A 14,968-nucleotide genomic window follows, 5' to 3' on the forward strand; every position below is an offset into this window, starting at 1 on the left:
TGAGGCCTGGATAACAGGAAACAACATTCAAACCTTGGAAGAACTGAACCTCCTCATACAAATGGAGCAGTTCTTGGATGGTGTTCCTGAAGACATCACACGGTACATACAAGATGGAAATCCCAAAAATATCGCTGAGGCGGGGGAGATTGGAGCCAAATGGATGGAACTGGCAAAAAGCAAGAAAGCTACTGTCAAGGGGAACAATTACCCCAGGGGGCACACAGACCATAAACCCTACAACCGAGGACAGCCAAAGACCCCACATACCACCCAAGTAAAGCCACAGATACCCTACCCTTCAACCTCACCAGTCTCCAGTAACTCACCTCGGCCCAGTGACCCATCAGATGGAAGATGCTTTAAGTGTAATGAACTGGGACATATCAAGGCCAACTGTCCCAAGAACACCATGCGAGTGCAATTCATTACACCACCATCACACCAAAGATCCCCAGGCCCGGATGCCTCTCAAATACCCTTGGAGCGAAGGGAAAATTTGAGAGTGGGCGGAAAGAAGGTTACTGCGTGGAGAGACACGGGGGCACAAGTGTCAGCTATCCACCAATCCTTCGTTGACCCCAAATTCATCAACCCAAAGGCCAAAGTTACAATTTACCCCTTCATGTCACAAGCTGTAGATTTGCCTACAGCTCAACTGCCTGTCCAGTACAAATGCTGGTCAGGAATGTGGACTTTTGCAGTCTATGACAATTATCCTATCCCCATGCTACTGGGGGAAGACTTGGCCAACCAGGTGAGGCGGGCCAAGAGAGTGGGAATGGTTACACGTAGCCAAAGCAGGCAAGCTTCCAGACCCATTCCTGTTCCTGAACCGTCCACAGAGGCCCCGTCTGTGTTACCAGAGACCCAGACAGAGGTAGTGGACCCGGATTCCATGCCAACCACTGAAACAGCCACAGCACCTCCAGTCCCAGGCCCGGAACTGGAACAGCAACCAGCACCAGCAAGTGCAACCACATCTTCAAACTCAATGCCAGAGGGCGCCAGCGAGCCAGAACTGGCAGAAGCAAAAGACAGCCATACCCAAAAGGCTCAGCCAGAGCCTAAAATACCCTCAGGTGCACCAGCGGAGAGCGGTTCACCAGCAACGGAAACAACCCCATCACCTACATCGCTTCCAGAGGGACCAAGCCCAAGTCCACAGTCTGAGGAAGAACTGGTGACCCCAGCCTCAAGGGAACAGTTCCAGATTGAGCAGGAAGCGGATGACAGCCTTCAGAAAGCTTGGGCGGCGGCACGGAGCACCCCACCGCCTCTCAGCTCTTCTAATCGATCCCGGTTTGTTATAGACCAAGGACTTTTATACAAGGAAATTCTTTCTGGTGGACACCGGGAAGAATGGCAGCCGCAAAAACAGTTGGTGGTTCCAACTAAGTACCGGGGGAAGCTCTTAAGCTTAGCCCATGATCATCCCAGTGGCCATGCTGGGGTGAACAGAACCAAGGACCGGTTGGGGAAGTCCTTCCACTGGGAGGGGATGGGCAAGGACGTTGCCAAGTATGTCCGGTCTTGTGAGGTATGCCAAAGAGTGGGAAAGCCTCAAGACCAGGTCAAGGCCCCTCTCCAGCCACTCCCCATAATTGAGGTCCCATTTCAGCGAGTAGCTGTGGATATTCTGGGCCCTTTCCCAAAAAAGACGCCCAGAGGAAAGCAGTACGTACTGACTTCAAGGTAGGAGACCAGGTTATGGTCTTGAAGGCGCAACAGGCCCATAAGATGGAAGCATCATGGGAAGGGCCATTCACGGTCCAAGAGCGCCTGGGAGCTGTAAACTACCTCATAGCATTTCCCAATTCCTCACTAAAGCCTAAAGTGTACCATGTTAATTCTCTCAAGCCTTTCTATTCCAGAGACTTACAGGTTTGTCAGTTTACAGTCCAGGGAGAGGATGCTGAGTGGCCTGACGGTGTCTACTACGACGGGAAAAAAGACGGTGGCGTGGAAGAGGTGAACCTCTCAACCACCCTGGAACGTCTGCAGCGGCAACAAATCAAGGAGCTGTGCACTAGCTTCGCCCCACTGTTCTCAGCCACCCCAGGACGGACTGAACGGGCATACCACTCCATTGATACAGGTAATGCTCACCCAATCAGAACCCCACCCTACCGAGTGTCTCCTCATGCCCAAGCTGCTATAGAACGGGAGATCCAGAACATGCTACAAATGGGTATAATCCGCCCATCTACCAGTGCATGGGCATCTCCAGTGGTTCTGGTACCCAAACCAGATGGGGAAATACGCTTTTGCGTGGACTACCGTAAGCTAAATGCGGTAACTCGTCCGGACAACTATCCAATGCCACGTACCGATGAGCTATTGGAAAAGTTGGGACGTGCCCAGTTCATCTCTACAATAGACTTAACCAAGGGGTACTGGCAAGTACCGCTTGATGAACCTGCCAAGGAGAGGTCAGCATTCGTCACCCATGCGGGGGTGTATGAATTCAATGTCCTTCCTTTCGGCCTTCGAAATGCACCCGCCACCTTCCAGAGGCTGGTAGATGGTCTACTAGCTGGACTGGGAGAATTTGCAGTTGCCTACCTCAATGATGTGGCCATTTTTTCAGACTCCTGGCCCGAACACCTACTACACCTGGAAAAGGTCTTTGAGCGCATCAGGCAGGCAGGACTAACTGTTAAGGCCAAAAAGTGTCAAATAGGCCAAAACACAGTGACTTACCTGGGGCACCAGGTGGGTCGAGGAACCATAAACCCCCTACAGGCCAAGGTGGATGCTATCCAAAAGTGGCCTGTCCCAAAGTCAAAAAAGCAGGTCCAATCCTTCTTAGGCTTGGCCGGATACTACAGGCAATTTGTACCACACTACAGCCAAATCGCTGCCCCATTGACTGACCTAACCAAAAAGACCCAGCCAAATGCCGTTAAGTGGACTGATAAGTGTCAAAAGGCCTTTACCCAGCTTAAGGCGATGCTCATGTCTGACCCTGTGCTCAGGGCCCCGGACTTTAACAAGCCATTCCTAGTAACCACAGATGCATCTGAGCGTGGTATAGGAGCAGTGCTCATGCAGGAAGCAACAGATCACAACTTCCATCCTGTCGTGTTTCTCAGCAAGAAACTGTCTGAGAGGAAAAGTCACTGGTCAGTCAGTGAAAAGAAATGCTATGCCATTGTGTACGCCCTGCAAAAGCTACGCCCATATGTTTGGGGACGGCGGTTCCAACTACAAACTGACCATGCTGCACTAAAGTGGCTTCATACTGCCAAGGGGAACAACAAGAAACTTCTTCGTTGGAGTTTAGCTCTCCAAGATTTTAATTTTAATATTCAACACATCACAGGAGCTTCTAACAAAGTAGCTCATGCACTCTCCCGTGAGAGTTTCCCAGAATTCAGTAGTTAAAAAGTGTTCTTAAAATGTAAAAGTCTGTTAGTTATATACTTAGTAGTATATGTAAAGGTGCATGTGTTGTAGTAATCTGTTTATTTTAAAGTTCTAGAAGGAAATCGCCGCCAGTGAGCTTCCCCACTGTCTGCAATTTGGGGGGCGTGTCATAAACAGATAGCTAAGGGTTAATGTCTCTTTCACCTGAAGCACCTGACCAGAGGACCAATCAGGAAACCGGATTTTTTCAACTTTGGGTGGAGGGAATTGTGTGTCTGAGTCTTTGTTGTCTGGCTGCTTTCTCTGAGCTTTGGAGAAGTAGTTCTACTTTCTAATCTTCTGTTTCTAAGTGTAAGGACCAAGAGATCAGATAGTAAGTTATATGGTTTCTTTTCTTTGGTATTTGCATGAATATAAGTGCTGAAGTGCTTTGATTTGTATTCTTTTTGAATAAGGCTGTTTATTCAATATTCTTTTAAGCAATTGACCCTGTGTTGTATCATCTAATACAGAGAGAACATTTGTATGTATTTTTCTTTCTTTTTATATAAAGCTTTCTTTTAAGACCTGTTGGAGTTTTTCTTTACTTCAGGGAAATTGAGTCTGTACTCACCAGGGAATTGGTGGGAGGAAGAAGTCAAGGGGAGATCTGTGTGTTGGATTGCTAGCCTGACTTTGCATTCCCTCTGGGGGAATAGGAAAGTACTTTTTGCTTCCAGGACTGGAAACAGAGAGGGGGAGTCACTCTGTGTAGTTTCACAGAGCTTATGTCTGTGTATCTCTCCAGGAGCATCTGGAGGGGGGAAGGGAAAAAGGATTATTTCCCTTTGTTGTGAGACTCAAGGGATTTGGGTCTTGGGGTCCCCAGGGAAGGTTTTTCAGAGGGACCAGAGTGCCCCAAAACACTCTAATTTTTTGGGTGGTGGCAGCAGGTACCAGGTCCAAGCTGGTAACTAAGCTTGGAGGTTTTCATGCTAACCCCCATATTTTGGACGCTAAGGTCCAAATCTGGGACTAAGGTTATAACAAGGAGGCTGCAGGTAAGACCTGTGACCGGTGACTGTCCCCGGCTGCCACTCAGATGGACAGCCCCGAGGCTGCGTCCAGGGCAGCCTTTTATACGCTTGCCCAGGAAACCCCTTAGAAAAGGCGGGAAGCCCTTCTGGGAAACCCCTTAGGAAAACTGGTTCTGACCGAAACTTGTTTACAACTTCCAGGAGAACTAAAAGAGCAGGAAAATGGACCTACAGTGCAAAACTCCATTTTGAAAACAATATAGATTCCTGTAGTAGGAAAGTGAGCGCTACCTAACAGAGGCTGGCAGAGTCTTCCTGAACAGAGTGATCAGAACGGAAATTTGACAATACTTAAATTATTTTTATTCTGAAGCTGTTAATAATTAGAAGCCTGATTCTGCCATGCTCATTTACATTAGTTAGAACTTTATTTCATGAGTAGTGCTCATGTAGTAAGATAAGTCCATGTAAGTGTGATGGCCACCATCTTGGACGATGCACTGGGGACCTCCAGAGTTAAGAGCACAAGATGCTAGAGCTTAAGCTAAAAACTAAGGCTCTGTAGCTGGGGCCTGTCACAGCTCATATGCTCTGTGGCTGGGTAGAGTAGGACCTGTAACACACACTCACCACTGGGTTACAGAAGGATGGGAAAATCAGGCCCCATGACTGTCTGTGTGGGTGTGCAATGGAAACAGAGGATGCAAAAAGTGCTAGCACCACCAGTAGCAATAAAAAATCCAAAGGGGCCAGAATTAGGCCTGATGCCTTTCTGCACAGGCTGGTGGGTGTAGACAGCATAGCCAGCCCTATACTTCTAAAAAGGAAATGCTTGAGCCATATCTGAACTCCCAGCCAGAGCCCGTATGTGCTCCACCACTAGAGGCCCTGATGCAGCAAGCCACCCCTATTCAGCAAAGCATATGCTTAACAAGCTTTTGCCTGAATCCCATTAAAGTCAATGGGATATAAGCACATGCTGAAAGTTAAACATGTGATTATGCAATGTAGTTGTAGCTGTGTCAGCCCCAGGATATTACAGAGACAAGGTGGGTGAAGTAATATCTTTTACTGGACCAATTTCTTATTGGTGAGAGTGACAGGCTTGCTCCAAAGTTGCTCCAATAAAAGATATTATCTTACCCATTTTGTCTCTCTAAGCATGTGCTTAGGTGGTCTAGCTGAATCAGGGTCAACTTAAGCATGTGCTTACCTCACTCAGGACTCATTGAGGACTAGTTCTGGTGTGGTACTCCTCGACACCCTATATACATGGATGTACATTCTAAAGGCAGAGTCTTTACATAAGAACGGTCGTTCCGGGTCAGACCAAAGGTCCATCTAGCCCAGTATCTACCTACCGACAATGGCCAATGCCAGGTGCCCCAGAGGGAGTGAACCTAACAGGTAATGATCAAGTGATCTCTCTCCTGCCATCCATCTCCATCCTCTGACAAACAGAGGCTACGGACACCATTCCTTACCCATCCTGGCTAATAGCCATTTATGGACTTAACCACCATGAATTTATCCAGTTCTCTTTTAAACGCTGTTATAGTCCTAGCCTTCACAACCTCCTCAGGTAAGGAGTTCCACAAGTTGACTGTGCAGTGCGTGAAGAACTTCCTTTTATTTGTTTTAAACCTGCTGCCTATTAATTTCATTTGGTGACCCCTAGTTCTTGTATTATGGGAATAAGTAAATAACTTTTCCTTATCCACTTTCTCCACATCATTCATGATTTTATATACCTCTATCATATCCTCCTTTAGTCTCCTCTTTTCTAAACTGAAGAGTCCTAGCCTCTTTAATCTTTCCTCATATGGGACCCTATCCAAACCCCTAATCATTTTAGTTGCCCTTTTCTGAACCTTTTCTAGTACCAGTATATCTTTTTTGAGGTGAGGAGACCACATCTGTACACAGTATTCGAGATATGGGCATACCATGGATTTATATAAGGGCAATAATATATTCTCAGTCTTATTCTCTGTCCCCTTGATGTTGTGTGACACAAAGGTAGTCATTTCTAGCACAGGATTCAAAATACTAGAATTAGAAGGAAAACTGTTTGAATGCATTAATCTCTGGCCAAATATGCATAACACTAAATCCTGTGGCGGGGGGACCGGCAAAGCTGATTGAAAGTGCATTTCAACTCAAATGATGTATGTGCTAGGGAATTAGAATGTGAAAACAGCTACGATTTTTGGAGGGGGATAAAAGAGGGCTTGGGAGGGTGATATCAAGTGAAGTCAGCAGACCAAAGTGGAGACACCTAGCTAAATTCTGCTTTCAGTCATACCAGTAACAACAGAATAATTCTGGATTCGCACCAGGGCACCGGAACGGGGTGCAGGAAGGCACTATTTTACCAGTCGTAAGGGTAAGCAAGGGGTGAAGAAGAGGGAGCAGGGGGGTGGGGCTTTGGGGAAGGGGAGGTGAGAGTGCGGTGCCACGGTCCAGGGACGGGTGGCCACCACACACACACTTTTAGAAAGCTTCTGCCAAACCTGATTCACACAAGCTTAGAGCAAAATTTGACCAATATTATTGATAATATAGAACACCCTTATCTGAAGTTAACATTCGGTGTTCTAATCTAAACTATCTTATTCCACAACATTTTTGTCCAAAATAATGGTGTAATTTAAAAATTAGTGCAATAAAATGTGTAATTCTCTTTTCTGTTGACTTCTTCCAAGGACCAATATACAAAATATTTTTACTTTCAAAGAAAAAGGATAACTATAGCACTGAACATTTTTCTCACTTTGGGACTAGAAAATATAACTCATTAAAACTTATGAAGCTATTCAAAATATATTTTTGCATCAAGTGGAGATCTGCATTGTTTTTCAATTTGCTCATTAAGAGTCTCATTTTCAGATATGCAAAGTTCTCATACCTAAAGACAATGGGAGCTGCAGGTGCTCAGCCATCTTTGAAAAGCAAGCCTTGTGAACTCCCAGTCCAAGATTTTCAACAACTGGTAGCTAAAATTAGGCTCCTAAATCCATATTAAACAATAGGTATTCATTTTAAAAAACCCTAGCCTTATTGAAAACTCATTTTTTGAATAACTATAGCCATTCAATTTGCAGAAGTCTCTATTAAGAAACAAAAACAAAAAGAAGGAAGAAGGTTGTTTGCATTTCTAAGTGTATTTATTTCTCCAAACTGAAAGTAATTCATTTTTTCTGATTTGACTAACAGAAGATTTCATAACCAAAAAACTTCTGGTTTCTGATGTTTAGAGCATGCTGTGCTGGACATCCTGTGCAATGAGGAATCTAAATTGTATCAGGCTTCCAATGTACTGGTGAAGTGTCTTTAAAGATGAGTTAACTGTTTGAAGTGCAATATTAATTGAGTTAGTACCTGAAAATAGTATCAGAGGGGTAGCCGTGTTAGTTTGGATCTGTAAAAGTAGCAAAGAGTCGTGTGGCATCTTATAGACTAACAGACGTATTGGAGCATGAGCTTTCATGGGTGAATACCCACTTCATGTACATGCATCAGTGGTCCCCAACATGGTGCCCGCGGCGGCATCTTAATGTGTCTGTGTCCTGGACCCTGGGAGACCACCCATCAAAATGCCGCCGAATTTCAGCGGCATTTCAGCTGGGATGCCTCTCGATGATGCCACTTGCCATCGACAAGTGACGTCATCGAGAGGCGTCGCTCCTGAATTTCAGCGGGGATGCCTCTCGATGACGTCACTTGTCGACAGCAAGCAGCGTCATCGAGAGGCATCGCTGCCAAAATTTGGCAGCATTTCAGCAGGTGCTCCACCACCACAGTGGTCCTTCGTCTGGCGCCCGCCAGATGAAAAGGTTGGGGACCACTGGTCTATAAGGTGCCACAGGACTCTTTGCTGCTTTTACCTGAAAATATGCATCTCCATCTTGAAAAAACTATTCTTATGCTTATTTCAGAACACTACAGTAATAAATGGGCTGTTTTGACTTGATTTATTTTATTTTGACAGTTCAAAACTGAGTAGTTTAATCATTTTTAATATTTCCATTGCTATCAGGTCTCTCTACAGTCTATATAACAGTAAGTATTTCCCAAGAAGGATCATATTAGTCTGTCTTAATGACCTCTTGTAAAAAAAGATAATGAAACGATAGTAGCATCCTGCATTGTATTGTGAACCTGTCAGATCTCAGAAGCTATCGCTGGTTCAGTCAATACTTAAGACAGGCCATCTCCAAGCACTGTAGAAAATACCATTTTTATGAAGAATTTCACACCTCTCGGTAAATATGGAACTGTGCCCCACAATGTGTCTGTCAGGGGAAGTTTGCTGCTAAATCTATCAATTGTAAAATGAGAGGTAAAACTGACACCTGTGTGATTAGTAAGGGTCCCATCGTGAATTTTGAAAAGTAGGCATTTTTTAACTCCAGTGATCTAGCCAGGTTCCAAATCAGCTAATTACATTTTAATTTAAGTGTTCCTGCAGTTGCAATTAGACAATGTATTCTTCATCATTTCCCACCCTAAACTGTTGTGCTATAAAAGTTGCTGCATCCCATCTCAGAACTAGGCGAGTGACCCCTTGTCTCTAACACATGGCTGTTGTGAAACTTAAGCTTTCCATATATGATAGGCAGGGCTGTGCCTCGCTATTTCTGGTGCCCTATGCAGCCCCCCGTGGAGGGACTGTACGGGGCCCCAGGCCTCCACGGGGGAGAGTTGGGGGATCACTGGCCCCAGGCCCAGGCAGGCGGGAGCGGGGGCTGGACCCAGGCCTCCATGGGGGAGCTAGGCGAGGCCCCACCCCAGGCCTCCACGGGAGAGAGGAGGGGTGGTCCCAGGCCTCTGCGGAGGACGAGGAAGGGGCACAGATCTGGCCACTTCCTGCGGGCAGTGGAGTGACCCGGGCCCAGCCCCAGGCTGCTCCGCTCCCCCCGGCTCCCAGGCTCGGGGGGAGCCGCCCCCCAACACTCGCCAGCGGCGCGGCTGGGAGCGGAGCAGGCTGGGGCCCGGTCGCTCCACTTCCCACGCGGAAGGGCCGGGCCGGCTGCACTCTGCAGGGGAGCGGGGAAGAGCCGGGGCAGCGCGCAGCGGCCCGTGGGTGAGGACGGCCCGGCTGGGAGGGAGTCGCTCGGGCAGAGCAGCTTCTCCTTCTCCTCCCCAGCCACAAAGGAAGCCGCCGCTGCAGCCTGCTCCGCCCAGCCGCGCTGCGCCCCTCCACCACGTGAGCTCCCTGCCCCGGCGCCCTGCTCTCCGCCTGGCCGCTCCAGAGAGGCGCGGAGCTGGGGAGGGCGCAGCCGCAGCACCGCTCAGCCCTCGCCTCCTGCCCTGGGGTGTCTCGGGCTAGGCACGGGGCAAGTCCTCCCGGGACCATGAGACTCTCCGCTGGGGCTGCCGGCCCCTTGCACGCTGCGGCGCTGCTGCTGCTGCTCGCCGCCTTCTGCCTCTCCGCGTCCGGTAAGTGACTCAGAGCCGTGGGCAATGGTGCGCCCAGAAGAGGCTTTGCCCCGTGTGCCTGCGCCTTGCCCCAGGTGGGGACCACGACCGGCCCCTGATCGGCGCTCCCTTCCCGCGTGGGTGAAGGGCCCCTGGCAGAGCAAAGCACCGGGAAGACCTAGCGGACTGGCCAGTGCTCCTTGTCGGGGCTGCCTGGACATTGGAAGTGGCCTTAGGTCACCTAACTCAGTGTTTCTCAACCTTTTTCATACCAGAGACCGGCTTGCTGCTTCCCTAAACTGTGTCAGAGGTGCCAGGGGCCGGTTGCTAAGAAATCTAGCTTGTCACCCAGGCGCAATTGCCACGCTGCTGTTCAGGTATCCCTGTACTGAGGTCCCAGTTAAGAACTGTCTTTTAATTCCATAGCTTGGTGAGATGTAAATCCAGCTTTCTTGAGAGTCGTGGGGGCTGCTGGTCATGCAGGCTTATAAAAGCATGTTTCCTACCTCAGGGATACTAATCGGGGTGTTAGTCTCTAAACTAGAGCAGTCATCTTCTTAGTTTGTTTTGCACTAGGGCTTTTTAAGATGAGAGATCAAATATAGGTCTAGCAGAAATGTGTTGTGCTTTTCAAAGACACTTGCAAAAGATTCTTTTCACCATTCTAGGATGATCTAATCCAGGAGTTCTCAAACTGGAGGGTCAGGACCCCTCGGGGGTCATGAGGTCATTAATGGGGGGCTGTGAGCTGTCAACCTCCACGTCAAACCCTGCTTGCCTCCAGCATTTATAATGGTGTTACATATATTTAAAGGGTGTTTAATTTATTTTGGGGATCGCACTCAGAAGCTTGTGATGTGAAAGGGGTCATCAGTTAAAAAAAAGTTTGAGACCCCCCTGAATCTAATCTAATGCGTAGATGGCTACCTTATGTCTGAATCACACTTTGCAATCAGGATTACAGTTTTACAGTGTGCAGAAAGGTTTGTGATCTGCATTTACTGGGTGATGGTATCATATTTATTGGCTCAATTGTGTACATCTTATCCAACCTGTAAGTGATGACGTGCCAAGCTATGTCCCAATATAAGTTTTACTCCCTTAGGGAGGGATATAGGGAGTGGACTAGGTTTGTCAAGTACAGAGTCTGAGAATCTGTTGTGCACGCTTCCAAAATGACCCTCATTTCAAACACACAGTTTACCTTTGGTTTGTCATGTTTCCTGTTTGGTTACATTGTAAGCTCTTTTCCTAATAAAATCTGAACCATGGCACTAAGATTGCAGAAATAATCTCATAATTTGACATGTTTATCTAGGGCAGGAATTGAAATTGAAATAAAATTTTATTAGCCATTTGTAAAAGCAGCAGAGTCCTGTGGCACTTTATAGACTAACGGACGTATTGGAGCATGAGCGAAAGCTTTTACAGATCCAGACTAACATGGCTACCCCTCTGATACTTGACACAATTAGCCATTTGGTTAGTGAAGAAGCAAAATCCCAGAAAACCAGACCAAAAAATGATTATATTGGAGAGAATAGCCATCTGTTTTAAAGGTGGCTTGCAAAGGAAAAGAAAATTGTTTTTGATGTATAAAAAGGCCCAAAGTGTGTGCTTCTTTAAAAAAAAAAAAGTCTGCTGCTTTCTTTACAATGGAAATTAAGGTCAAATCTTCCCAGTTTTTCTTGGAGGACCCTATTGATGACTAGTAGGCTTTGATTTCACAGATACCAAGGAAGTGAAACATGACTGAATTAAAAATCACTTCCCATCTTAATTACAGTATTTAAAACTTTTTCTTTTTGGTTTCTATTAAGATGCATTTGATTCAAATGTCTAACAAAATAGACCTTTCGCTTCCAATCGTTTGTTAAAGAATCAATTCCTAACCCCTTCAATTTATAGCTGAAAGCTCCCAATGCATAACTCTGATTCCTCTAAAGGAGACCTCCAAGAAACTAGGGAAGACAAGACTTGACATTCTTGATACTTCTAAAGTGAAAAAACAAGTGGAACCCCCCCCCCTTTTTTTCCTTTAAAAACAAAACAAAACAAAACATAAACCTTCTTGTACATTGCAAGAAAGCAGAAAAGGAAACAACTAACCTAGATTTTTTTTCTTGTTCAACTTTGAATTCCACTATCCCCTCTTCCCTTCAACAAAGAAAATACTAATATGACTGGATACAAAATTAGGGAGAGAATATACTTATATATGGGATCAGTACAACCAAAACCATAGCTGACAGAAGCAACAGGAACAATGGAACAAGGCACATAGATCAAGGCCCTTCTAGTGAACTATCCTAGGGGCCTACACTAGATGTCAGAGAAAGGAGAGGAGGCAGCCATAAGACTCCTGGTCAGTTGTGTAGTATAGTGTCATAAATTGGGGGAGGGGGGAAATAGTTTTCTTGATCCCAGTTGAAGGTCAGCAAGTGCCTTAAGGCATTTATGGCAAGACTGGTATCTGCTGCTCTCTCTGCAGTTGTGGGATTACTCTTTAATGCAAGGAAGGGACCCTTTTTGTCATGCACGGATCTGGTGCTTATGATAATGTTTCCTTTTAGTGCCTGATCCCTCAAGAATACAGATTGCTGCTTTCTCATATCTGATGAGTTCTTTAACTCAAGTGGTGAAGGTACCAGATTCAGTCCGCACTGATAACCCTCTGAAAACACTCAAACCGCAAGGATGTCTGTAAAAAGCTAGACAGAATGCCAGAAAAATTGCTTTCAAGGAGTCCCACACAAACACAACAATTTTTCTTTAAATAAGTAATCAAAATAATCTGCAAAAAAGCAACCTGATATCAGGAACTAAAGTGAAATGTCACTGGGTTTAGCAATCCTGAGTTGTTTCTCATGTTACAGATACAGAGTTAGTAAAAGTTTTTACACTGAGTTTACTTTGGTGAAACTGCAGTGAAAAATAGAATTTAAAAAGCAGGTGAGGAACGTGACAGGCTTTAAAGTCTCTGTTTCAGTAGAAAACAACTCTCCCTTGGATAAAAAAATGCTCTTTTTGAAGGAACATATGCTGTATCCTGTCTATTGTCTTGTTTAATACATTATGACCCTGTCATACAATGAAACACTGCAGGAGGTTCTGTTTTACATAAGGAACAGCATGATTTGTCTTTGTAAACCAATACAAGACCCCGGTAAGCAAGCTGACTGGCAAATATTGCTTAAATGTTGTAAGAAGATAATTGTATTTTTATTATCTGTATTTTCCAGGCACTATAAAGTAGCATTTTCTTTTTTGAGAAATGTGATATTTATGAGCTGTGCTTGATCCAAAGACATTGGAAAGATTCGGATGACTTCAGGGGGCTTTGGATCAGGCTGTTAATATGATATAGTGATGAAATTACAAGTTCTGTTCCAAGATAACTTCATTAAAGGGACACTCTCAGTTTAAAGGGTTATTCTATACTAAGTAATTTTAAAACGTGTCCAGCTGCTAATAGAGTACCCCTTAAATATTATGTTCTGACTTTTTAAAAAACTAAATTCTGTTAAAAAATGTTGAGAGTTTTTCTGCTCCCCTGTTGATGTTTGTCTATTTCATCAAGGATGAAAATGATTCACTAATTAACATTACACTGGAAAGTGTGAAACTGACTGTACTCAAAATGCTGTCAAATACACAAAGTAAATGAGGTAGGAGAAAATAGAGAGAAATAGATGTAACTATAGTGGATACAAAATTTTCAGACAGAATTGTAATTTCAAGTTGATAGTGGGTTGTTGTTTTTTTAATTTGCTACTAAGTTATGAATATGCATCAAATATTTAAGGGAAAAACTTTATTAGAAAATTATGATTTAAAAATAAAAAGAAATCAATTCATGAATGAATCTCTGGGATTTCACACAGAGGTATGGTTACATTTAAAAACAAAAAAATGGAAATGCAGAGTTAAGTTCTATCAGACATAACTCTACTGTGTGTTTGTGTCCTCATCCACCGTACATCCAAAGATAGAAAACTGGACATTGACACATTGTAAATGTTCAACACTGGCAATACCAGCCGCATACCCCTACTATACAATGCTGTGCTTGACATCTGGACATGTGCACTTGCTCGTGAGTTGCTGGTACCAAGCCCTATAATGGCTCCTGTGATCATGGATTCTCAGCTTGGCAGCACAGGGCTCCAGGGTGGTCACAACCACCTTTCCTTTCTTTATCTCTACATGGGAGTGAGAAAGAGGTGTCCCCGCACCCCCCAATGTTTTTATACATAAGAGCAGCCATACTGAGTCAGACCAATGGTCCAGCTATCCCAGTATCTTGTCTTCTGACAGTAGCTAGTGCCAGGTGCTTCAGAGGGAATGAACACAGCAGGGCAATTACCTAGTGATCCATCCCCTGTTATCTACTCCCAGCTTCTGGTAAACAGAGGCTAGGGACACCCAGCACATGGAGTTGCATCCCTGACCTTCTTGACTAATAACCATTGATGGACCTATCCTCCAAGAACTCATCTATTTCTCTTTTGAACTTGTTATAGTTTTGTCCTTCACAACATTCCCTGGCAACAAGTTCCACAGGTTGACCGTGTGTTGTGTGAAGTACTTTCATTAGTTTTTTTTTTAAACCTGTTGCCTATTAATTTCATTGGGTGACTCTGGTTCTTATGTTAGGGGAAGGAGTGAATAGCACTTCATTACTTGCTTCCACACCAGTGAAGATTTTATAGACTTCGTCTCTTAGTCCTCTTTTTTTCAAGCTGAAAAGTCCCAGTCTTTTCAATCTCTTTTCGTACAGAAGCTGTTCCATACTCCTCATCATTTTTGTTGTCCTTCTCTGTACCTTTTCCAATTCTAATATATCTTTTTTTCCTGTTACATGGTGTCACAGTATCAGAAGTTGTTCTGGTTAGACTTTGGAGCACCAATGTCCTTGCATTCTGAGTTGTGTTGGTAGAAGTTGAGTGACTCAGGGCTGAACCTCGCCTACCTTATCTGTTGTCTCTCCTACCAATTGCTTTAGTTTTGGTAAAGTTAGATTAGGATTCTGATGAAAGCTAACTTCATCCTCGCTACCCATAATGTGAGATTATATATAGCACCAGCTGTATACAACACTTGGATTACTCCGACAGATTCTCGCCCTGATCCTATAAATACATCCACATATGCTTAACTTT

At 45.0% G+C, this 14,968-nt stretch overlaps 1 protein-coding gene across 1 annotated transcript in view; it reads left to right on the forward strand.

Annotated features, from left to right (window-relative positions):
- The first annotated feature begins 9,671 nt into the window (after positions 1-9,671).
- Positions 9,672-14,968, forward strand: part of TMEM123 (transmembrane protein 123) — a 31,019-nt gene continuing 25,722 nt past the window's right edge. The window contains exon 1 of the mRNA XM_050928534.1: positions 9,672-9,827. Within this exon, the coding sequence (XP_050784491.1) occupies positions 9,743-9,827 (85 nt within the window). The 5' untranslated portion in view covers positions 9,672-9,742. The remainder of the gene's footprint in view (positions 9,828-14,968) is intronic.

Source organism: Gopherus flavomarginatus, chromosome 1, assembly GCF_025201925.1.
Source record: "Gopherus flavomarginatus isolate rGopFla2 chromosome 1, rGopFla2.mat.asm, whole genome shotgun sequence".
Lineage (NCBI taxonomy): Eukaryota > Metazoa > Chordata > Testudines > Testudinidae > Gopherus > Gopherus flavomarginatus.